The sequence below is a fragment of the Pseudorasbora parva genome, chromosome 14 (assembly GCF_024679245.1).
Source record: "Pseudorasbora parva isolate DD20220531a chromosome 14, ASM2467924v1, whole genome shotgun sequence".
NCBI lineage: Eukaryota > Metazoa > Chordata > Actinopteri > Cypriniformes > Gobionidae > Pseudorasbora > Pseudorasbora parva.
The window spans coordinates 20,020,915-20,047,113 of NC_090185.1; the positions used below are offsets into that span (position 1 = coordinate 20,020,915).

Below are 26,199 nucleotides of genomic sequence, written 5' to 3' on the forward strand. Positions count from 1 at the left end.
ATAACAAAAATGAATAAAAACAAGTAAAAATAATATATATATATATATTTATATATATATATATATATATATATATATATATATATATATATATATATATATATATATATATATATATATCAACACATAAAAGCCTTTCTGAATAGAAAAGTCTTAAGTTCTGCTTTAAAATGGTCCAGGCTTAGTACTGTTCTCAGCTGACTGGTGAGGTGGTTCCAAAGCCGCGGTGCAGCCGAGCAGAAAGCTTGGCCTCCCATCATGGTAGGAAGACTGGTGGTGGGGATTTGAAGAAGCAGCTGGCCTGAAGATCTGAGGGTGTAGGTGGAGGATTTCAGAGTGATGAGTTCTTGGTGATGGTGGTGCATGTCCAGTGATGCATTTAAGTATGAGCAGGAGGATTTTGTAGTCGATTCATGATGAAACAGGACTCTCATAAGGCAGCGCTTTTCTGGATGTATTGAAGCATCTGGATATTTCTGTCAGAAATCTCAATGAAGAGTCTGTTGCAGTAGTCCAGCCTGGTGGAAAAAGACATGGACAGGTTTCTCTGCATCTGGAAAGGTTAGAAGGGAGTTTGGAGATGTTTGGAAGATGGTGGAAGGAGGTTTTGCAGATGTGTTTAATATGGTCATTGAAGGTCAGCTGGGGGTCAAACTGAACCCCTAGGTTTGTGACTGAGGAGAAGAAAGTGATGACTGGTCGTCAAAGATGAGCTGGGATATGGGAGAGGAGTGGATCTGATGAGGGGTACGTGTCAATCAGTAGTGCCTCAATTTTACTGGAGTTCAGCTGGAGGAAGTTACTTCTCATCCATGCCTTTATCTCCTCAAGACATGAGGGGAGTCATGACAGAGCTGTGGAGGGGCTTGGGGCAGTTTTGAAGTTGTGTGTCATCAGCATAACAATGAAAGGATAGACCATTTCTGCTGATGACAGGACCGAGGGAGCATGTAGAGAAGCATGTAGAGGATGAATACGATTGGGCCGAGAACCGATCCCTGCAGAACACCACATGTAACAGGGAGCAGCCTGGACTCGTATTCTCCCAATATAACGTGCTCAGTCCTGCCAGAAAGGTAGGACTGAAACCACTGCAGTGCTGCTCCCAACAGTCCAACTATGTTGTAGAGGCAGTCCAGGAGGATGTTATGGTCCATTGTGTTGAATGCCATTGTTAGGGCAAGGAGAATGATTAGTGATGGTGATCCTGAATCAGCTGTCATAAGAAGATCATTTGTCACCTTGAGCAGAGCTGTTTCGGTGCTGTGGGCCGAGCGAAAGCCTGGTTGAAATATCTTAAATAGTTTTTTTTTGATGGTTGTGGAGCTGAGAGGCAGCTTCCTTCGCTCGAACCTTTGATAGGAAGATGAGGTTGGAGATCGGCCTTTAATCTGCAAGGACCTTTGCAGGGTTGGTTTCTTGAGTATTGGATGGATGACAGCAGCTTTAAGGGAAAGAGGGACTTGACGAGTTTTGAGAAGCTCAAGCTTAAACCAAAAAAAATATCATAATCCTGCACAACATGGTATTTCAAGGTACTTAGAAACAAATTTTTTTTTGGATTGTTTGTACATTTATTGATTGCAGTAAAAGCAAATATTTACAGTGGGGTTTTTTTGTACAGTACTAGATTTTAAGTCAAATCTGGAAGTATGCTATATTGAAATTCATGCCTATGGGCACAACACATTCGGTCATTGTTATATTAAAATATCTGGCCGTGTCAAACAGGTTTTTCCAGATGACAAACTTCATGTTGTGACAGACAATGAAATGCAAATGAAAACGAACATCACAACAAAGAGAAATATGTTCTCACACTGTTCAAAGGCAATTCAACTTCAAGTACAACCACCCATTATTTAAGTTTGTATCTAGAAACCAGGTGCAAAAGGGGGTGGATTTAGGTACTCTAAGGGTAATTCCCTATCTGCAAAGTTGGGAATACCGTCAGATGACCGACATTCAGATAACTCCTGATATTCATTTTCTGCCATTTCTTTAGGGTTTATGGTACTGCTCTCCAAATCAGGAACAGTCGGATCCTCCTGACAAGCATTGTTAGTGATCTCTTCATACGTGTTTTCCACAGAGTGCTTCTTTTTAAGCTTTTTCTTAATTTGCGCCAGGCTTAAGATCGCAGGTTTCAACTGTTGTTGGGTTTTCTGTTGGGTTTGGCCTTTAACGGGTGAGTTGGATGCGATTCTGTCAGGGCTTACAGATGTCAACCCTTGCGATCTGTCGGCCTCCGGGGTTGCTTGTGGGCGACTTGGAACGCACATTCTGGGCGGTAACTGTGGTGGCGTCTCATGAGTTGTGGATGTAAATACTGTTCTAGGCTTTGGAACAGGCTTTGTTGTCTGATCCTGAAATAAAAAAAATGTAAGTATTAATAGCCATTAGCCTGTTAACTGAACATAGATGTGAAAATGCACTAGCTGGACAACCTGTTATTTAATTTAGTTTTATTATGAATAAAATATACTGTCATTTTCAAGGAAATTATATAATGTACCCTATTTTGATAGTCTGTTGATGTTGTATTACCGTGCTAGGTAGATTCAAAGTGGTCAATTCAGTCTCCAAGCTTGGATACAGTCTTGCAGGAGGATTTGGAGGTAGCGCAGGTGATTCTTTTTGGAGTGGCGAAGTCGCGTTATGTTCCAAGATATCTGAATGAGGCGTATCTGCTTGTGCTGAAGAATTTATCCATTCAAGCTGCCCGGGGTTTACGTCTTTCTTTTGAGGAAAAAACAACTCAGCGTAGTTATTTTTGCCACCCTGTACACAAATGAATCATTTTCAAAGGGTTATGGACAGATAAACAAAGATTATTGTGATTATTGTTGAAGGTGGAAATACAAAAAAAAACATTGTCTTCTTCCCCTATCATATTGTTGATGAGGTACATTTTTAACAATGAAAAAGTGTGCAAAGCTTATACACACATATTTTAATACTTAAAATTAAATGATACCTTTTTATTGAAAGAGAAACAACTTGTTTTCTTTTAATAAAAAAAATATATATACAAAATATATTTTCATATTAGTTTTATATTCCTGCTGGGAAAGTCACATAAACTTAAAGGGTTAGTTCCCCAAAAAATAAAAATGTCATAATTTACTTCCCCTTATGTTGTTCCAAACATGTAAGGCTTTCATTCATCTTTGGAACACAAATTAAGATATTTTTGATTAAATCTGAGCACAAACCTCTTGCGGAAGCTCAAACGTGCTGCGTAACACGAAAATGAACCTCATTGGTTCTTGCTGAAACTCAAACATACTGCATAACATGACAATGAACCTCATTTGGTTCTTGTTGAAGCTCAATCGTGCTGCGTAACACGAGAATGAACCTCATTGGTTCTTGCTGAAACTCAAACATGCTGCATAATATGACAATGAACCTCATTGGTTCTTGTTGAAGCTCAATCGTGCTGCGTAACACGAGAATAAACCTCTCTGGTTCTTGTTGAAGCTTAAACGTGCAGCGTAACACAAGAATGAACCTCATTAGTTCTTGTTAAAGCTCAAACGTGCAGCGTTACACTTGAGAATGAACCTCATTAGTTCTTGTTGAAGCTCCAACGTGCTGTGTTACACTGGAGAATGAACCTCATTGGTCTTGGCAGAAGCTCAAGTTTAGCTTCCGTTTACCATAACTGATGTGTGAGTTGATGAATGTTTGTTTATATGTTAATAAAAGCCTAAATTAAATCTGTTCATCATTTAAAGCACGCGAGTCTTCAGAAAATTTGGGGGAAAAACACTCAATTCATATGGATTAGTATTAAGTTCTCTTTATGAATTTTTTGAAGTATCAAATGGGTAGTTGCATAGCTGTCAACGGAGGGACAGAAATCTCTCAGATTCTTCATTTGTGTTCCGAAGATGAACAAAAGCCTTACAGGTTTGGAACGACATGAGGGTAAGTAATTAAAGACAGAACTTTTATTTTTGGGTGAACTAATCTTTTAAGGTGATCAAGCTAGTAATTGGAACATGACAGCTGGTTTGGTAGTGGTCATTGGTTGTCAACCAGCTCTAACTAGACTGATCAGTTTGTGGTGTAACACACAGCAATGCAAGTGTAACTCTATACCTGTTCACAAGCCACAGTCAGCAGTTCGTTGTAGGGTAAAATGGGATTTCTGCGGTGGAAGGCCACCAAGTCATGGAGGGAAAGATAGTGTGTACTTTCTCCCACTATAGTAAACTGGTTATCTGGCAAAACATCAATCATGAAGTGCCTGCAGCGATCTTCAGCTCTAGGAGAAAGATATATATAGGTGACCTTTTGTGAAGATATGTAAGATTAGTAGACTCATTTGTATACAGTAATGAAGTCATCAAACTTCCTTATAGTAAGGACTCATAACTGTCAACAATGGTCACATTGACTCTGACTTACCGATAAGATAATGTATAACCCACTCTGCTCTCGCTAACACGAATAAGGAAGTAACCAGGAGGCTTACACTTCAACACATCCTCCGCAGCCCTACAATACATAATGATTTTATCCGACTGGTATCAAGAACCTAATTTTCATGATAGGACAGTCTGAGCATTCAAGCACATATTACACAGTCTGCCTGCTTATTTTTTGACATAATACATTGTTTGGTTCATTACTTCCTGGATATTATGCCGTGAAACCACTCTGGAACAATTCCATTCTTCAAAATGCAGCTGCGCTGGAATTCTGTGAACCAGACAAATGCTGAATCACTAGTGTCATGCGATAAAGACACAGCCATGACATCTAATGTGTCCTAAAGGAACAAGAAATTATGGGAAAAATTTACAACGTAGGTCAATTACTACTTAAAAATACATCAAAGTACAAATCATTCAGACAATGGCTTGTATGAATCACTTCTATTGTGAACATGTTTTCAATCAATTCATTAAAATATTTTTTTTTAATCTAGTTGAACTGTTCTGAGATTTTAATCATTAAAAAAGTGTGAAAAAAGCTAAAAATGTAAATAATAATAATAATAATAATAATAATAATAATAATAATAATAAAATGAACAATTACCTGTTAAAGTAAATTAAATTAAATCTGAACACATCACATATAGGAAGTTATAAATAATTAGAATAGTCCACACGATTAGTTTAACAGATTATAGATTAACTTTTTTCGTCTTAATGACAAACGACTGACGAATGGCGAATGAATGACTGCCTAAATGACTTGTTTAATATGTAATTTACACACAAAAACTAAGTTCCATTTCTCTTAGCGCACTTATTTACATACATTTCAATACAGTCCTGTAAGTAACTTATTTGACATAAAATGTGTCAAATTTGTTACTTTAAAGGCCTGTCACTATTACAAACAATAATACATAGATAAAATGTAATGTTTTCATAACGCACTCACCTGCTGAAGCACAACACGGTACAGTGACGACAGTTGACGTGACCTCACCTGTTTAAAACTGTTGTGTGGGGTGTGGTTAAAAAAAAAAAAGGTAGCCAACACAATTTCAGACCTAACTATATGAAATACCTCTTTACTTTGTCATCAGTTGGTCTCTAGTAAAAACATAATCAGTTTACAAACGAGTAGTAGGACAAACTACTGTAGCGTATGACTTGATATAATGAATATTAATTACGCCCTGTTTACCTTCCTGGAGCAACAACTTAGTTCATATGCATAAGCTCTACTTACCATTCAGCCAATCAGGTAGGCATGCTCGACATACGTCACAAAACGTAATTAATATTCATTAGACAAGACTTCCCGCTAGCTGATCTGCGCTTGTGACCAAGGGGGTAATCTAGCACTCGGAAAGCGTTCCACCCATAGGGGCTGCCATTGCTAACCAAGCCATCACCTGCTGTTAGCATCCCATTGACTCCCATTCATTTTTGAGTCACTTTGACAGTGAATAACTTTACATCTGAGACGTTTAAAGACTCCATTTGTCCATTGTTTATTTATAAAGAAACACGACAATGCATAAAAGACTCCATTACCTTGTATCTTACACTATCGGCCCGCAGAAGCTGTTTTTGTAAAAATAGGCTAACGATTGCGTCATAACCAACGCGACTCTGTCGCACAGTTGAGAAATTACCGTATAGACCTGAGGAGACGCTCGCAGGCAATCTTTTACTGTCTATGAGGCAGTCGGGGGGACGTGGAGACATAAAGTCTGATAAAGTCAAGGGGGAAGAATGGGGAGAAGCCCATAGTGAGCCAAAAGCAACGGGAGAAAGTATTTAAACAACGTGATTCAGCTTTCACTTTCCACATCTACTAGAAGACCTACAGCTGTCAAACAGGAGGCTCACGTCACATGTACGTCGTCAAGCTCAGTCTGAGCCTGCGCAGTTCGCTCAGCCATCAGGAAGTGAGTGCTCCTATACTGACATCACTTAATGCCGTAGAAGTCAATGGGAACGCTCCGTCCATTTCTTTTACTGTCTATGCTTGTGACTCGGCAAATCAGGTAGGTCTGCTCTAATAGCGTCACATAACGTAATTAATATGTATGAGCAAAGCTGGGAGCCGTAGATTCACGTCATGGACAGGTCTGTGGACAATAAATGTCTTTGTGTTGTGTGTTTGGTGGTGATATACTGATACTCATTTAGTTAAAAAAGTGGCACTTTATTTTTCGTAGAAGAAATAAAAATACGTAGGCATAATTTATAATTAAAAATAAATAAATAAATAAATAATAAATCTAAAATGTGAAGCAACTGTTCGTCTACTCTAATTCGACTGTTCTAGAAAATAATCACTCACTAACCCCACAAAACAGGCTTTTTATAAAAATTTATTACACAGAAAATGGAAAAGAAACGTTTGAGGCATTTTGAAAAAGTCATTTGACAGGAATAAAAGCAACGCATTCACAGAAATGTCTAGGGAAGAGCTAATATTTCTTTGGTCTTTGGTCCCATGTTGTTGTGGTTCCACAAAAATACCCAAGCACTTTGACATAGCCTACCATGGCACCATGGTGCATGTCCAACACACATCGCATTATGAATGGATGGAGTAATGTAGCTACTGCAGTACATCATGTGGCCAGAGGATGGAGAGCATGGTGCACTTATGAGAAACATGCATTGGAAGAAAAAAACCTCATAAACGTCTTCATTTGACCGGGGTGATATACATTAATATCAAAACTTATACGTGAATTTCTGCTGAGCACATTAGCATATTCACATTTTATGTGGTATGTCATTAATGAAGCTACTTATAACGTTGTTTCAGTGGAAGAATTAGCACCTCAGGTTGTTTGGCTAACTTTTGAAAGCAGAAATGTCGAGCCAACTTGGATAATAGAGCAAAAGAAATACCTCAGACCAAAAAATTAAATTATTTTTTTTTTTCTGTGAGAAAATAGGGCTCAATAGCTAGCGAGTTTGGAATTAAGTAGAGTATTTGTGGAATGTTGTAAAAATGGACGTCGCTCTCTCTCATCGTCTCTCTTATAAGCTGTTCAGCTCCTGAAGTGTCTGATCCAGCACTTGATGCATTCCGAGGTTTTCTTCTTTTGCAGAAGATAATTTTTCTGTAAGCAAAAAGGAAAAATAATTAGTTCGATGCTGACTTTTTAATAGCTAAGTATGTATTATTTATACTAAATTATGAAAATAAAGTTTAGTGCCCTATTTAGTGCACTTACATCTACAACCATACAGACAAAGTGTAAGAAAAGCTTTCGCTTGGTCATTGTGTAAGTAATATAATAATAATATTAGATTACAATTACATTTATGTGTAAGATTAAAGAAGAGTCTTTTAACTGAAGATTAGGAATGTATTAAATATTTTTAATACAGATAATAAATACAGGAATACATGTAAACCTCACCTTTGTGGACATCAGAATACAAGACAGAAGAGCATAGAAAGAAAATCATATATATGTGTGTGTGTGTGTGTGTGTGTGTGTGTGTGTGTGTGTGTGTGTGTGTGTGTGTGTGTGTGTGTGTGTGTGTGTGTGTGTGTGTGTGTGTGTGTGTGTGTGTGTGTGTGTGTGTGTGTGTGTGTGTGTTTTATATATATATAAATATATAATTAGACTTAATATATTTAATACATGTATATTTAATTTGTTCCCCAGATATTATATGATATATACATTTTATTTAAACTGCATTTTATTGATCATATTTTGTGTAAAATTCCCAAATCTCTCAGAAGTTCTAACACTTTTTGACTGAATTAATTTCCAGTCATTCATGATTAATGATTAATTCTCTTTTATCTGTTGTCATGTCTATTTGTATAATATTGTATAATATTGTGTATAATATTGTGTACCTTGAGTTTAGAGAAAGGCGCTATATAAAATAAAAATATTATTATTATTATTCATGGATACTCTATTTTTATATAAAAAATCTTTTTTTTCAAGGCAGATTCACTAATGAATCATTCAGACAAACTAGTATCAGATGTAAAAAGATGTCTCCAAACTCTGTAGGAGAAATAAAAATAGGCATCATTTATAACTTCTGTAAAATACACAAAATGCAGAGCAATTTCAAAATCGAATTGGTCAGTTAAATTTTTGAACGTATTTGAGTCAAGAGAACAATTCGCTCACAAATCAGACATTGCTATGTCTTACAATCAAGCAAAATGTTTAATCGAAGTCTAAAAAGAAATAATAAAAGAAATAAGTTCCAGGTTTTTCATGAATGTAGCAAGGAACCTATCTTTAAAATGAATCATTAACAATGAAAACAGAAGATTGAGAGTTTAAAATGAAACAAGTTTGTTTTATTGAGACTAATGAAGACACACTGAAGAAAATGAAGCAAACATGAAGAAAGTGGCAAGAAATTTGAGATAGCAGGAGATGCAGCAGAGCAGGACAGAGATGGATCTACAGGGAGGTCATGTCATTGAGAGCATGGTCTAGCTCCTCAGAGATGGCTTTATACTTCAGCTTCTGAGCATAGAGTTCATCTGAAGATCGGCGGGAAAAGCAGGAAAGCGAATGATGAGAAGCAGCAATGGACAGAAACCAAAGAAAAAGAGAAAGATAAGAAGTTAATGGACGTTTGAAGACTAAACATGAAGCTCATAGACGCAACAATTTACAAGCAAGTCAACAATGATGGTAAAATTTCCATCTAGCCAAGAGATATGCTCCCTAGTTACTTTCACTAGTCACATATCCTACTTTTATTAAGCAAATTTAGAGTTCGGCCTCTTAAAGAACTGACCGGCGCTGTAGGAAACAGACATATTTCATTTCTCTTGGGACAGAAGCAAAACCAGGCGTGTTTAAACCGATGCTATATACTGAGTCGAATATATCATCTTCCAGTAAAGGGTTCAAGCATTTGAAACATGAGCCTGCTGGAACTCTGACAAAATGGCTCTAAAACAATATGGTCTTGTGTGTTTCAAAGATTTTATGGCTGTTATATAGACAGGGAGGATGACCCGCCTTTGACCTGTAAAACCCCATCCACTCAGGACTTTTCAATGTGTCCTGCTTTACCACTGCTCATTTCATGAAAAGTTAATCTATTTTCATAAAATAGTTTAGTCTGTAGTGTTGCTTGCATAGTCAAACTATAGTCTTACATTTTTTAACTACATAGGTTACTAAGATAATACTTAAATTATCTTTTAAATGATTTTCAGCATCAAAGTATTTCTTTTTTATTAGGATGACAGCAAGTTGAAGACAAAAATCCATGTATTGAATGAATGATGATTCATGATTCAGCAAATTAGTTTGAACCAGTTCATTCCATCAGAACAAAGCAATTTGCTAAAGTGAACAAACCAAACCGATCAAATGTAGTTTTGGAGCTAGTTTGTGTAATCTGAATTAAGTGATTCACTAAAATTATCTCTCCAAACCAATCACATCTAGTTTTTGAAACATGTTTCTTCCATCAGAACAACAAAATTCGCTTAAATTAACCATCTAAACCAATTAATCAGAACAAATGAGTCCAATGAATCTAGTTTTGGAGCTAGTTTGTGTCCTCTGAATTAAGTGATTCACTAAAATGAACTCTCCAAACCAATCAAACCTAGTTTTGGAGCTAGTTTGTGTGATCTTAAATTAAGTGATTCACTAAAACTATCTCTCCAAACCAATCACATCTAGTTTTTCAAACATGTTTCTTCCATCAGAACAAAGCAATTCTCTAAAATGAACCACCCAAACCAATCAAATCTAGTTTTGGAGCTGGTTTGTTTCATCTGAATGAAGTGATTCACTAAAATGAAATCTCCACACTAATCAAATCATGGCTGAATCCGAAATCGCCCCCTATACCCTCAAAAATCCCTATTTGAAGGGATAGCCATTTGTAGTGGTGTCCGAACCCGTAGTGGACGTTATTGAGTGCACTAGCGAGTGTACAGCCTATGCACACACAACGGCTGTCCGACTTCATGCACTCGTTTTCATTCACTCCTTCAAGTGAACTATATTAGTGGACTAATGTAAGGAATAGTGGGCGATTTCGGATTCAGCCCTAGTTTTTGAACAAGTTCAATATTCAATATCAATATTTTTGAACAAGTTCACTGAAATGAACCATTTGAATGAATTAATTCACTACAACAAATCATCCAAACGAACCTATTCAATAAAAGGAATCAACTTTGCCAACGTGTTGTCATGCTACATGGCTACTACAGTATATGTCATCGCTCATTACAAGCTACAGTGTTTTAAAACATCTACTCGCTCTGCTGGAAAATTTAGTTAAGTTTGCAGAATCTGTATGTCTACTCCCCAAAATTGCAAAACAGTTCAACTTTTGGCTCCACAGAAAACTCAGTTAACGCAGATTAAACCCATGGAACTAATGAATGTGTTCCTACCTTCCAGGTCATCGATAGATTTCTCCAGTTTGGTCACAGACCTCTCGGCAAACTCTGCACGGGTCTCAGCCTGATAAACACAATAAGGATGTTACAGGAGTTGAAAAAGCCAACTCGGTTTGAGAAAGGGCAGCTTATCTTTGACCTTGTCTCATTTATTGACTTCTTTACCTCCTTCAGCTTATCACTAAGAACTTTGATTTCCTCTTCATACTTGTCTTCTTTTTCTGAGTACTGAAACATGCAAACAAAGACAGATACAGCAAATCCGTTTCACTTTCTGCCAACGTTGAATAACCTTTGTATCGCTCTCAGCGCTATTGTGTTGTGAGAACTGTGTCGTAAGTCTATAAATTACCAAGTACCAGGGCGATTATCAGCCTCAGATATTGAGTGATGATTATTATTATACAGGTCTGAAATTGTTATTTTGAATATCAACAGATAAAAGATAGATGTTGACTTACTTTCTCTGCCTGAGCCTCTAGGGATTTAAGGTTGTTGGTAACGTTTTTCAATTCCTCCTCCAAATCACTAGCTTTGCTGGAGGTATTTGAGCAGAAAACAATGTTTTAACAGATCAAACAACAAACATTCACATTTTTAGTCGATTTAAAGTGTGAGAATAGGTAGACAATACCATTCAGCAACTTCGGCTCTCTCCTCGGCTCGCTCCAGCTCACCCTCGAGAATCACCAGTTTACGGGCCACCTGTAGCAAAGATGGCGTTCAAACGAAGAGCTTCAAATGTCAAACATCTGGAAGTAGTGTTCCTCTAGGCTTGTGCCTCACCTCTTCGTATTTGCGGTCGGCCTCCTCCGCGATGTGTTTGGCCTCTTTCAGCTGCATCTCCTGGATCTCCATCTTCTCTTCGTCCTTCATGGCGCGGTTCTCAATTACCTTCATGCCTCTGGAGGTGAAACAAGAGGTTAGTGACTAGGCATCTGAAATCTCTGGTAGATCGCTGGTAGGTCACAACATGGCAAATGAAGTACGTCCAGATTACATTCATCCTATTTTCAACGGTTGTGATCAACAATAATTGATGGCCTCTTTAGTTAATGTAGATCAACAAATTCATAAGCAATATGGTCCTGAAATCTGGAAATGGGAATTGACCGATGAATTTCCATCACCTTTACAGTCGTCTGTGATTGCTGCTGAATAAGGTTTTCTTAAAAAACATTTTGATTCAGAAATATTTGCTAATGAATATTCAAAACTATTTATCACCAATTCATGGAATCAAGCATGGAATTTATAAAAATTCATGGAAACTGTAGCTTAATATCAATCAATCAATCAATCAACTTTCTTTATATGGCGCTTTTACAATGACGACTGTTTCAAAGCAGCTTCACAGTGTTAAACAGGACAATATTCCAACAAAATTTGATTCTGCTGTAAAGTCGCTCCGGAGAAAAATAATGATGTTATCAGCTCATTTCAATTTATTATACAGCGACAATATTGGCAGATCAGTATTATAGTTTATAGAATTAAATAAGACATAAATAATTAATTTTATTTGTATATTTAGTTGAATAAATTAAATCATAATTTTCTTGATAAAACTGATCAAGCCAAGCCAAAGGCAACCGTGGCAAGAAACCAAAACTCCATCAGAGAAAAATAAACCTTGGAAGAAACAAGACTCAGTCGAGGTACCAGTTCTCCTCTGGCCTATTATTAAACAGTGTATGATTATTGTTGCCTAGAAATCTAGACGCACCCTAGCGGCAGCAAATCGAATCTGCCGCGAGTGTCGTCTAGCAACTCTCAATACCCTTCTGAGCTGTAAAAACCAAACTCTGGTCGGGCCAATCACATCGTGAATAGAGTCGGCGGGCGTGCTTCTAGTAAACACAGAAACTGGCGAACAGCAGTCTTTCGAATCAGCTTTGACCGCGACTCTGGAAGACTTGGAGTTAAGCTTTTCTCTGAGAAAAGAACAAAGAACGGCACTGAAGTCATTCTTAAAAAGGGAAGATGTGTTCTGAGTTTAGCCGACCGTATACGAAAGTTTAATATATCAACTAGCTCTGCTTCACCTTCATTGCTCTGGTTGGTTGTAGCACTATCCAACTGCGTGCACGCCGTGCAGAGGGAGTCTGAAAGACAACCTTTTATCCCCCCCCTCGGATTGAGCTGTCAATGGTGAGTTTCCAGACCAAACATCTTGATGTGGGTCTGGCTTGTCAGGCTATGATTATTGGGGATCTCTGGCTGTTCTGTCAATCTAAAATATGTCAATATGGTTCTTAATATGTATTTAGAATTTGAATATTATTTAGAATGGATCATTTTTTTTCTGTTCTGTCACCTTCTGGACTGCGGGTTTCTTGCCACTGTCATCTCTGGAGAAACTTGGGGACACTTAAATAAAAAGATTGATCTGACTGTACTAACACTGTTGAATGAGAACTGAACCAAAGGATTTATATATAGGAAGTGCAACGCCCAATATGGAAAATAAGCCCTGCCTTCTAAATGAAAGAGCCATGTTGATAAGTAAAGTCATCGCATCACTGCAGCTGCCATTAAAAGCTCCAGTTGCTATAGAATCAGTCAGTGTTTTCAGACTCGGCTCATGACTGCGCAAGCGCATTAGATTTGTCCAGGCTGAAAAATTCAGTTTTTGTGTCATGATTTGAGCGTTTAGAAACAAAAGACAGTTGTTGTCAGATTTCATATATGAAATTTAATCGTAAGCTTGGCGAACAGTTATGGAGAATTTGAAGTTTCAAAGCAATAGGAGCTAGCCTGACAATCATTGGCAGGGCTCAATCCGAGGGGCGGGATAAATGGTTGTCTTTCAAACTCCCTCTGCACGCGATAGGATAGCGCTACAATTAACCAGAGCAACATGAAGCGGATTAAACTTAATCGCTGTATCCAGTTGGCTAAACTCCGAACACATCTTCCCTTCTTAAGAATGACTTCAATGCCGTTCTTTTCTCAGAGAAAAGCTTAACTCCATGTCTTCCAGAGTCGCGGCCAAAGCCGTTTCGAAAGACCGCTGCTCGTGAGCTTCTTTGTTTGCAAGTAGCATGCAGAACTGCGGCAACGCTGCCGTCATTATGTTAAGCCCCGCCCACCGACTCTATACACAATGTGATTGGCCTGACCAAAGTTTGGTTTTTCCAGCTCAAAAGTCTATTGAGAGTTGCTAGACTGCACTCACGGGAAATTAGATTTGCTGCCACAAGGGTGCGTCTAGATTTCTAGGCTAGATAGGAGCTGACTTGCCCACTTGCTTACACATGCCCGAGAGGCGTTTCAAGATAGCCGCCGACTGAAATGACTTGTCGTAAAAGGATTTTGACTCAACTGAGCTGGACGATGACATAATTTTTGCAGAACTGCTTTATAGATGAAATTAGAGCTGCATGATTCTGGATAGACAACTAAACAATTATAACGTAATTTACTAGAAGTTCTGACAAAATGTCTGCAGTATCTTTTGACTCTTTTGATCGCTACCATAGACAGCGGTGTGTATATCCAAACTATAAACTTTTAACTCAGTACTTCTGTGATAATATAAAGATCTGCAACTGAAATAACGAAACTGTGTGGTTGAAAAGTCTTTTTGTGAAGCTGTTTCATAACCATAAAACTGCTGGCTCAGCAGCAGCGCGAAGATATGAAATGATGAAGGTATGATGTCGTCAATATATATAAATGAATTAAAATAATAAATGGTGAGGTAAGTCTGTTTCGATGGGTAAAACCCTCTCCAACCAAATTTCCAATGAGAAAAAGATGTTTTGGTCCACAGAAGCCGTAGTTTGCACCCAAAGTACACAGCAATTCATTCCTTCCACCATTATTCATAAATTAATGGTTTCCACTGACCTCTCGCTCTCGTCTGCTGCTTTCTCCGCCTCTTCCAGTTTCTGCAGTGCAGTTCCCAGCCTCTCCTGAGCCCGATCCAGTTCCTCCTCCACCAGCTGAATTCTGCGGTTCAGGCCCGCCACATCACCCTCGGCCTGTCAAAGAAAAGGTCAAAGGTTACTTATATACAATTATATACCGACTTTTAATGTAACAATAATACACATTTATGATATATTATAATGTTCTGGTAGTTTTTCAGGTCTGTGGGGATTCTCCCAATGATGCCATGTCATTTTTATCAGCTTTCGCACAAAGCACAATCAACCAAAAACATTTTTGCGCCCTTTACGACCACCGCCACCACCCGTTGTGATTCAAACAATGATTGGCCTCATAATGAGCACAATGGTGCCTCTGTGACATTTCTCATTTTTAAAGAGACCTCACAGCCAAACCGCCCACTTACTGCACTGATAATTGCAACTATAATTATGACAGATATCACACTACAGACACTCAACTGAGCAAGCACATGGTTCTCTCAGAACGCTAGGAAAATCTCGCAGCCAGGAAACTTGGGTTTAAACTTTAAGAGGCATAGGGGAAAAGTCAAAGAGAGCAAATCGTCCATTTTCTAATCACATCTTTGTTTTGAGTCAGACGTGCTGGTATTTTCAGATTCCTAGTGCTTTTTTAAGGTCCGGTGGAGCATTTGGAGCATGAACAGTAGTAAACAGATCATGGCTTATATACCTCACTACTTTAAAGCTTTTTTGTAGCTGGTTTGCTTCTGGATGACATAAGATCTTTATTAAAATCAAAAATAAATGCAATATATCAGTATAAGCCTAGTTAAACCTAACAACTATGACATTTCTTCTTGTAAATGTTAATTCGATTCTAATAATGCCAACTTTTTTCTCATAATGGTGACTTTATAACTTGTCAGAATAAACTGTCGTAACTATGTCTAGAAGTACAACTTTATATCTCGCAATGTGACTTAAAACATTTGGCTACCCATATTCTTCAAAATGTCTTATTTTGTGTTCAGCAGAAAAAATATATTCATGCAGGTTTGAAACAACTTGAGGGTGAGTAAAGGACAGAATTTTCATTTTTGGGTGAACTATCCCTTTAATAAATTGCTCAAACCAACTGTCAACGTGACTTTATATCTCAAAATATACGTTTATATCTCGCAATTACAAGAAATAAAGTCATAATTGTGATAATTCATAATTTTTTTCTCATAACTGCGACTTTATATCTCAAAATACGACTTGGCCAGGATTTTGATTAAGCCAGGATTAGGCCTTAGTTCAGTGCATTTAACTAGCTTTTTAAAATGTGCCTTAGGAAAAAAAAACATTACTTATGTCTACAGACAAAACAATGGCACTGACATATTTTAAGATATGCCAGTGTAATTTGTTTTCAGTTAAAACAGCTCAAGTGTGCATTTTAGCCTGGGTAGTCCTAAAAAGGATAAAGGCTTAAAAGGATAGTTCACCCAAAAATTATCCCATAATTTACTCACCCTCAAGCCATCCTATGGGGGTCGTTGGTGGCATAAATCCTCACATAGACCCATAATAATAATAATTTTAATTTGTACCTGTGCTCTTCCTACTTGTTCAACAACTTACCAGTTAGGAAATATACTTGTTATCAGTCTGCACTGCATACGTTATGAATTATAGATTAATCCTTATTAAAGGTACTAAAGTTATTTAGACAAGAGCAGAGCATAGTTAGTTAGAAATTACTTTTGTTTTTTACATTGTCATTATAAGTGGTTACTGTCACTTTAAAAGATCTTGCACTGTCGCACTTGATATGGATGTGAAATGCTGAAGTCGCAATTACAAAACTTACAAAACGCGTGACTGTCCCCCATCCTGCTCCTCTTCAGAAAATTAAATTCGCTGTCCCATTGATCACGCTATTTACACGAGGGTTATGGTTTTTTGGCAGGAGTTCCTTCCGTCTCTATCGTTACGTCCATTATCCATCTCTGTTTTGTTTTTGTTTTTTTTCCCATGTTGTCACTCGTCATCTGACCTCACACACTAACCTCGCGACCCCGACAAGATGGCAGTTATCGCGAGGCTAGTTACAGAGCTCAGATTGGAAATGTTTTTTTTTTCTCCGGTATTATTATATTTTAATAACGCAGGTTAAAATACGGGATATTTACAGGAAACTACTAATACGGGAGGACGACGGGAAAGAAGGGTAAAATACGAGACTTTCCCGGCCAAAATGGCATACTTGACAGGTATGCCAGGTATGCTCGTCAGACGTCGTGTAAGCATCTTGAACTCCGAGAAGGCAATTTCAACACTTTTCCATGGAAGGCAAACGGCCGGAACTTTACTTTGAAAAGGTTTAAATATGGATATTTTTCTTACAACAAAAGCATTGATTTGCTTCAGAAGGCCTTTATTAATCCCCCGGAACCGTGTGGAGCACATTATTTGACGGACAGATGCACTTTTATGGACTTCAAAAACAGAGTAACAATCCCTGCCAATATAAAGCAGGGATTAGCCAGGACTTTTTTAATATAACTCCGCTTTTATTTGTCTGAAAGAAGAATGTCATATACACCTAGAATGACTTGAGGGATAGTAAATCATGGGCTAATTTTCTGGAGCAGTATGGAGTACTTTTATGATGGATGGATGCACTTTTTTGAGCTTTAAAATATCAGTTACTATTTACTCCCATTATGAAGCTTGGAATGGCCAGGGTATTTTTTTATATAAGTCTGATTCTATTGGCTTGAGGGTGAGTAAATTATGGGATAATTTTCATTTTTGTATGAACTAACCCCTTTAGGCCTTGTCTGTGAAACCAGCCATATTTTTTTGCAACGTGTACAAATACAACTATCTGTCTCGCAAAATGGCAATGAATATGCTATTCAAGACTGACATCGTTAAAGAAGGGTTCAAATGAACATTTATTCACATACATTTCACCAACACATCACGGGAGTAGGAAGTTAACCCCCTTTCGAATAAAAGAGAGCCAGAGAGGGGAGGAGAAAAATGCACAGGAAATGGACACACTCCACATCCTCTCCCCTCCCAACATGCTCATTCAGTTCAGGGTCAGGATACTCCCTCATGAGCCATGCCCTTTCCTTAGTCACTGGGCTCCCTGACTGCTTTAGACGCAAGCCATATATGGTAAAACAAGCTCTGGAGAATGCTAGTGGTTAAGTGCCAAATAGATTTAAAGGCAGAAGAATCACAAAGAATAGTTATCGAGAAGTGTCTGGACCCAGCCTTGAACATTTTATCGCGTACAAGACAAACCCAAATATGTGTATATGAGACGGCGGCATTCCCAGATCTATGGATTCCCAGGCCTGTTTCCACCACAGCACACTCAGATCTTGTTAGAGACCCAGTGACGTCCATGTCCAATTATACGTTTAGGGTTGAAATGTAGGGGAATCACCTGGGACTTCTGCTGTTGACTTCCTGAGGCAGTACTATCGTACGTGACTTTGAGCAAACACTTGAGACGAACACTATCAATGTAATGGCCTTTATATGGGCTGATATTATGAAAATGAGGCCTATCAGATGAAAACTAACAGTGGAAATGAATTACAGGCTCCTTTTCAATCAATACAAGTTAATATTCTAAAGAGGCTTACTGGTAAAACAGTCAAAAATAGAGTCACAGATGCAAAATCATTAGTTATTTCTAAGCTAATGCAAAGAAAAGCAGAAGAACGTTGGAGCGTAAAGTAAGAGCACACTTGTGTAACTAAACTTTGAAAAGATATGCAAAAGAGGTTTTGATATCATTTTAAACACCATGACAACCTGTTGATGCAAATTTGAGGAGCATTTCATTCTATTCCTTTACTTATTTGTCTGAAACTTAGACATTTACAATTTCCTAATGGCCTTTGTACAGGCTTCACATATGTTCGTGGTCATGTTCTTGACTTTTAACCCCACTGTGAATTATGGCTTACATAAATTATGACTATCATGGAGTGGTCATTGGTCACGTCATGACCCAAGTCCAGCGGCGTTCAGTCACACTAAGGGTGGGAAAACACCCACTTATGAAAGTAAAGTCAGCAAAATGTGTATTAGGCAGCATCTGACTCAATGCAACACCCCAAAAGATAAAGAAGGGAGTTGATGTAGAATTATGATGGGACCATGAACCTCCCAAACATTTCTCCATCAAATGTAAAAGGCAACAGATCCCAGACAAAGACACACTATTGGTCTACAAACACTAGGAGAACAAGACCTTTCTTAAGTAGTGCCAGCTTCCTGCATATCTGCATGGTCATTTGAGAACGAAGAGGGACCACAGGAAACTCTAATGTGGGACAAGAGACAACATCCTGACTCAGTTCCTTTGGGAGCTCAGGATGGGACATCCTTTGGGTTGTTCTTGAATGCAACAAAATCACATTCTGAACTTCTACGAAAGATCTATTCATCGATTACACAAAAACAGGAGTTCAAATGAAGAGAAACTGACTGTAGGGTTCTGGCTGTATTTCCTTACAGCAGCTTGACAATTAAGTATTTCACAAAGGATGACTTTGAAATGACAAAGAATTGTATAAAATGGAGCATCCAAATCCTACGAGGACTGTGTGGGAGGGGGGCTTCCTTAAGCATCTTGGTATCATGGAGAAATATCTAGGCCTACAGATACAACATTTTGTCACGTTTTTCATCTAAATTAACTGGTTTCATTAAAAAATACTATTGAATATGACCCCATTACAGGTTAGGTAGAAATAACTCATTACTGCAATAACTAGTTTTACTTTGTTTTACTGTCCTGTTGGTTGGTTGGTTGGTTGGATGGATGGATGGATGGATGGATGGATGGATGGATGGATGGATGGATGGATGGATGGATGGATGGATAAATTTGATCATACCAAAGAAAGTCCATTTTAAGAGTCAGATTAAATCTAGAAATATCTCATAGATAGATAGATAGATAGATAGATAGATAGATAGATAGATAGATAGATAGATAGATAGATAGATAGATAGATAGATAGATAGATAGATAGATAGATATGTTGGTTTAAAAAGTAAGCAGTCCAGTTGCCTTAACATTTTGAGGTCATTGAAATTAAAAATTTGAGTTAATACAATGAAGATAGGAAAGGTTTAAGAAACTCGAAATGTTATGTTATCTGAACCATATTGTCAAAGTTAATTTGACAAAAGAAAAAGTGTAGATCATCTTTAACTAAATCGTTAAATCTTTAAGAATTATACAATATAAAAAATTATAAAAATTATATAAAAAACTACCAAGGGAAATGATAAAATAATAAGTAGGTAAATAAAGCAATTCTATTAAACTATCTTTCAAATGTATCAATTGATAGTTAAAACAAATAAATTGTTAATTATGTAAATTCAAATGATTTTAAGACTAAAATAACGGAGAGAAAGTGTAATAAACTTGTATGAGAAAACAGTGAGGCCTAACAACTGCCCACAGGCAGATTTTGGGGTCGGGCTGTCCCTTTGGACCAACGCCTTTCATTCCACAACCTCACGTCTGCATCCAGGTCTCACTGTTCACCTAAACATACAATTATAGTCTTCAGAGGAGCCCGGTAGCTTTTTATAGACCCGGAGGGGCAGAGGGAACGCGTAGGAGAATCCGAAGAGTGTAAAGACGGTAAGTAAGAACAAAGAAATATGAAGATTTGTCTCACTTTCTCCCGGAGCTCGCGCTCATTGTCCAGCTCGCGCTGCAGAACCAAAGCTCGGTCTTCTGCGTCATCCGCCTGCTGCTGCAAAGTCTGGATCTTTCTCTTCACTGCGTCCAAAGAAGTCACACCTGTCATTTTTAGATACTTTATTATATTATATTTACAACTAGAAAACAAAACGAGCCGCGACTTTGGTCAGGAAAAATTAAACGATGTGCAAAAAAAGAGAAACTCAAAAAGCTATAAAAAAATAAATACTTCGAAAAGCCTAACGTAGCCTATATATAATCCCGAAAATAGGGATATTAAAAAATAAAATAACGGAATGGCGCTGTAGTTGGATGGCCAGTGCAAAGAAGAAGAAGAAAAAAGGAGTGAAACGACACAAAATGTTCAATCCAAATTCTTCCCAGTCCGGATCAATACAAAAACGGTTCAATGAACCAAAAAAAGTCTTCGCAGGAGGTTACTTCTGTCTCACGGAGTCATTGGAATGTGAGAGAATGTAAAGAGGCAGAACTTCTGCAGAAAAGTTTCAATGTAACTGTGGAAAAGTGAAGTCCCCGTGACGTAATTGTGGGCGGGGCGACCACCGAGTCACAATTCAGGATCATTTTATGTTAATCACGTCTTTCTCATGTCAAAAAATGTATACAAAATCGTACTCTTAGCGCTTGTCTTTATTAGACTTGTATTATAATTTGTATGTATTTTTATTTTAATCTTGACTGATTCTTTACGTTTTTGTTATTATGGCTTATTTTTATTGTATTGTAATGACTATGTTATGCTGTAAAACCAATTTTAACAAAATGTAACGTGCAAATATATTTTTAAATAATCATAATTTCTTAATTTCAGTCGTGCAAGACTGTATTTACAGTAGCTGAGGGTTCAAATAAAAAATAAAGAATGTTACACTTTTATTTTAGCTGTTTAGTAGCTGTCATTTTAATGAAGATACATTATTGTTATATGTGTCCCTTCACCGCAAAGGGTCAATTTTTTGACCATCATAAGGGTCAATGGCATTGGGATTTATACATCAAATGAAAGCTGAATAAATAAACTTTCCACTGATTAATGGTTTGTTATGATTGGACAATACTTGGCCATGATACTACTAGCCTATTTGAAAATCTGGATTCTGAGGGGGCAAAAAACAAAAAAAAATTGAGCAAATCGACTTTAAAGTTGTCCAAATTAAGTCCTTAGCAACGCATATTATTAAGAATAATAAATATGTGATATATTTATATTAGTATCCTTTACTTAAAGGGATAGTTCTCCCAAAAATATAAATTCTGTCATCATTTACTCATCCTCAAGTTTTTCCAAACCTGTAAGAGTTTCTTTGTTCTTGTTGAACTACCATAGTAGGGTAAAAAATACTATGGTAGTCAATGGATGCTCTATCTGCTTTGTTACAAAACTTCTTCAAAATATGTTCTTTTATGTTCAGTAGAAGAAAGATGCATATAGGTTTGGAACAACTTGAGGGTGAGTAAATGATGGCAGAATTTTCATTTTTGAGTGAACTATCCTTTTTAATATTCGAATGACCAGAAGAAAAAAGAGAAATCGATCATTTTGACCCATATAGTGTATTGTTGGCTATTGCCACAAATATACATGTGCGACTTATGACTTGTTTTGTGGTCCAGGGTCACATAGTTTTAACGGAAAATATTTTGTGATATACACTGTAAACATGATAATAATCATATCAATGTTTATAGTTTCCATCTATTTAAGTTGATTTCAATTCAAAACATTACATTTTAAAATTCAAAGTAGTCAAATAACTCTCACTCTAGGTTGTGACTTTGCCACCACTTTGATTTCACTTACAAATTGAATGCAGCAAATACACACGCAAGTTTTCCATTACAACCCCCACAATTAAAACCTCAAATCTTGATGTTACACACCACTTCGTCTGTCACACTCTTCCCTCAGAAGTGTGCCTTTGTTCTAGAGACGAGCCAGCGATCTCAGAGCATTGATTTCATTAGTCACAGGAGTTTGGCCCTCTGTGTTTGCTTTCTCTACATTCCTGGGATTCCTGAGCTTCTACTGGGCAACCGAAGTCCCCATCTCCCCTGCCGTTCCTCTGACTTATCACTAACAGGCCTCAAAAATCCCTCACTCATTGGTGAACTTATCTTACCTACTTCTTTGGCGTTGTGAATGCAGATGTATAATTAGTTTACAGTTTCCTCTAATGCATGACATGTGGCTTGTCTGGAGCACATTTTCAGGGCAACACTCCAAAGAACTCGAGAAAAATGTGCTTGTATCCCCAGTTTCTGCCTTAAAAGAACTAGAATATTCTTCAGGAAAGAATCTTACTCATTTGTAATTCACTTATTGAATAAAGAAGCATAGAAGCATTTTGTGGTCAAACATGAAGAACATCTCTTTTTCGTAAATGGATTTCCCCCCCATGCTGGACTCATTAAGGATTCACAAACAACCGATTTGCTCCTCCTCGGCTTCCTTCTCAAACTATGCAGTCATTTCCTTTGAGGTCACATTGTGTGGAGTAACCTGAGCTTATCTGAGAGAAGGACAGGATGGACCACTTCAACTATGCAGGTGTGATTATGGCAATTTTCTCACTCGTCCCTAGGCCAAACAGTTCTTAGAAGGGGAACGCACTGCCCTTTGATTCATTTAAACATAAAAGTAACTAATTTGTGCGTTTAAACCTTAAAATTGTCTCTTTAATGAGAAATGTGTTCGTTTCAAGGCATTACGGAAGTGAGGAAAGATATTTTACAAGATTCTTGTGTTGACATGTTTTATTGAGGGAAAGCTTTATTATTGGCCTGTAAATCCCCATTTGAAGCACTTTGAAATGGTGCCGTGACCCTGGAATGGACCGGCTGGGTTGCGAGTCGCCGTGACAGGAAGTGAACGCATCATAACAATGCCTGAATGACTCAAATTGTTTATAGTAGAGGAATCATGTCTGAGTCTTTTTTTATTGAACCCTATGCATCACTTACGTCAGCAGCTTTTTTCTCAGACAGTTCCAGTTTCTCCTGGGCGTCTTTCAGGGCCTCCGAGTACTTGTCCAGTTCATCTTCGGTTTGTTTGAGCTTTTTCTGCAAGCCGACCAGCTCATCCTCCAGCTTTATGAGGGAGAGTGAGTAAACATAGCACAATTTAAGGGAATATTCTATATGTCCATATAAAAATGTGTCTGGTATATGGTCAGTGCTGGGGGTAATGCATTACAAGTAACTTAAGTTATGTATTCAGATTACTTTTTTTAAAGTAACGAGTAAAGTAACACATTACTTTTAAATTAACAACAAAATATCTGTTACTTTTTTTCAAATAAGTAAACCAAGTTGTTTTCTTATTTATTGACCTTTACTGTACAGACATGAATTTGCATTTCCTTCAGTCTGAAGATTATTCATTTCACTTTTGTTGTCAAAGGGCCTGTAGAATATAACGTTTTATTTTTTTCTGTTATTAAAAAACAAGCAAGCTCAGCCTAGGTGCGAAAAAGTACTGCAACACTTTCCATAAAAAGTAACTAAGTAATGCAATTAGTTACTTTTTTAGGGGGTAGTAATGCAATATTGTAGCAAATTACTTTTAAAAAGAACTTTCCCCTGAGTATGGTAATATTAAGAATATTATCAACAGTGTTGGGTAAAGTTACTTTGATAAGTAATGCATTACAATTTGTTGTTATTTCCTTAAAAAGTAATGTAACATTACTTTCCATAAAAGTAACGCAGTCAGTTACTTTTTTATGGGGTAATAATGCAATATTGTAGCCAATTACTTTTTAAAAGAACTCTCCTGAGTATGGTAATATTAACAATATTATAAACAGTGTTGGGTAAAGTTACTTTGAAAAGTAATGCATAATGCAAAATAACTAAGCAAATTTAGCAAATAGTTACTTTTTTAGGCTGTAGAAAAGCAATAATGTAATTCACTTTGAAAAGTAATGCATTACAATATTGTATTGCATTACAACTAATTGCATTACTTAGTTACTTTTTAAGAAAAGTAATGTGCTGTGTTACTTTTGCCTTATGTTATTTTTGCATTGGCTTTTTAATAATAACAAAAAGAGTTATATTTTTGGCAAATATAAAGGCCCTTTTGGAGAAAGAAGAAATGCAAAGAAATGCAAATACCTTTACAGTAGATGGTACAGTTAAAAAAATAAAAAGATAAAAAACCTCTATAATACTATCTCTCATAATATTATTAACAATGTTATCACAAGATAATGTGTACATTTTAAGAAATGAATAGATATCACACAAAAAAAAGATATGTTTTGGTCACCCGCGTTATATCATGGGCCTGTCCAAATGGAGAGCAGATAACTAATTTTAGTCTGAGGTAAGCTGTCATATGGCCGTAAGTGAGATAAACACTCACAAACACTTTGCTATCTATGGCTATCAGTTTGACTGGGTTCTTGTGTTGAAGAGAGGATCTGTTAATCTACTGGGATTCCAGATAGTCTGACCTCTCTTGTCCATTTATAACCTTAGGTGTTCTGAACGGTGGAAGACATACTGATGGATTGACTATAGCAATATTCATTTACTAAGGTATCTGTCTATTTGCAAAGTGTTGCTCACAAACCTATTGCTCAAGAAAACAAATATTTTTATATAATATTAGAAAATTAGCCAAATTCACAATCGTTGACATTTTATTATTTATGATTAATGTTAAATTATAAATATAAATAATGTACGTTGTTACTTAAACTAGTGTTAAAATGCAAACATTTAATGTTAATTAGTATATGCAATCTTAATAAATGGCATAAAAGTATTGTTCACCGTTACACTGTGAAAAAATATATGATCAATAATTTATGTCAACATGTTTATACATTGATTTTACTATTTTTTATTAGTTATACAAGATTCAACAACATTTTTTAGTCAGTTTAATGTAATTTAAGTTGAAATGACTTAAACATCCAAGTTAATTGTACTTTAAAAAATTTAAGGCAGGAACTTTTTTAACATCGTTACAGATTGTTTTAGGATTCCTACATAATTGTGCAAAATAAGTAGCCAGTGCTGTGAAAGACCCAGAATTGCAGCTCAAATGCATACTTGGTTTTCAAGTATGAAGTCTTGGCAAACTTCTCCTTGATTACAATGGTCGAGTCCAGCCTTGACAGATGCTATTGCCAACACTTTTTTAGGACCTTTTCAGTTTCATTTCATTACTACCTGAATTTGTTGATTCTTACCTGCTTGCATTTTTCCTCAGCAGCTTTCTGTTCCGTCTCGGCCTGCTCTGCCCGGTCGATGGCGTTCTCCTTGTCCAGTTTGAGCATCTGCATCTTCTTCTTGATGGCCTCCATGGTTGCAGGTTGATCTAGTATCTGGGTTGAATGTGAAATTCAAGAGAGCTACGAATGAAGTGCAGTTCTTGGTCCTTGAGCTGAAAGTGTGGTCAGACTAATGGATGCGAGTAGATTTAGGAGAAGAAAAGAATGCAGCTGATTCTGCCTGCAACCAAGAGCTGCCAGCAGTGCTGGATCGCTCTACATAACCTAACCGAAGTTTAAAACTCCCCCCGCTCCCCCCACCCGTCTCCCTATCTAACCACTTGTGAGAAGGAATGGTCTGGACCAAACAGTCAGAAGCACTTCTCCTTATTTGGAGTGGTGCATATTGGGTTTTTTTTTTAAAGGACGAAGGGATGGAAAGGTGAGCAGATACTGTTGGCCAGATTTAACCCCATTAGGGTTAAACCAAGCTAGCAAAATATGT

At 37.2% G+C, this 26,199-nt stretch overlaps 2 protein-coding genes across 5 annotated transcripts; both read right to left on the minus strand.

The window, feature by feature from the left end:
• Nucleotides 1-1,545: 1,545 nt before the first annotated feature.
• hsh2d (hematopoietic SH2 domain containing) lies at nt 1,546-5,656 on the minus strand. Its single transcript, XM_067415762.1, has 6 exons — nt 5,404-5,656; nt 4,641-4,780; nt 4,417-4,506; nt 4,108-4,273; nt 2,548-2,781; nt 1,546-2,366 (listed from the first exon to the last, which is right to left on the minus strand). Exons 2-6 carry the CDS (start codon nt 4,763-4,765, stop codon nt 1,875-1,877), a joined length of 1,107 nt encoding a protein of 368 aa, XP_067271863.1. The 5' UTR covers nt 4,766-4,780; nt 5,404-5,656; the 3' UTR covers nt 1,546-1,874.
• A 1,139-nt stretch (nt 5,657-6,795) lies between these two features.
• Nucleotides 6,796-25,983, minus strand: tpm4a (tropomyosin 4a). 4 transcript variants are annotated; one of them, XM_067415764.1, is made up of 9 exons: nt 25,674-25,983; nt 23,434-23,559; nt 14,710-14,843; nt 11,644-11,761; nt 11,492-11,562; nt 11,319-11,394; nt 11,023-11,085; nt 10,852-10,921; nt 6,796-7,558 (listed from the first exon to the last, which is right to left on the minus strand). In XM_067415764.1, exons 1-9 carry the CDS (start codon nt 25,785-25,787, stop codon nt 7,476-7,478), a joined length of 855 nt encoding a protein of 284 aa, XP_067271865.1. In that variant the 5' UTR covers nt 25,788-25,983; the 3' UTR covers nt 6,796-7,475. The 4 variants fall into 4 exon arrangements, with proteins under 4 accessions (XP_067271865.1, XP_067271867.1, XP_067271864.1 ...); XM_067415763.1 differs by lacking the exon at nt 6,796-7,558 and adding an exon at nt 8,754-8,964 and having other exon boundaries at nt 25,674-25,980; XM_067415766.1 differs by lacking the exons at nt 23,434-23,559; nt 25,674-25,983 and adding an exon at nt 20,426-20,919.
• Nucleotides 25,984-26,199: the final 216 nt, after the last annotated feature.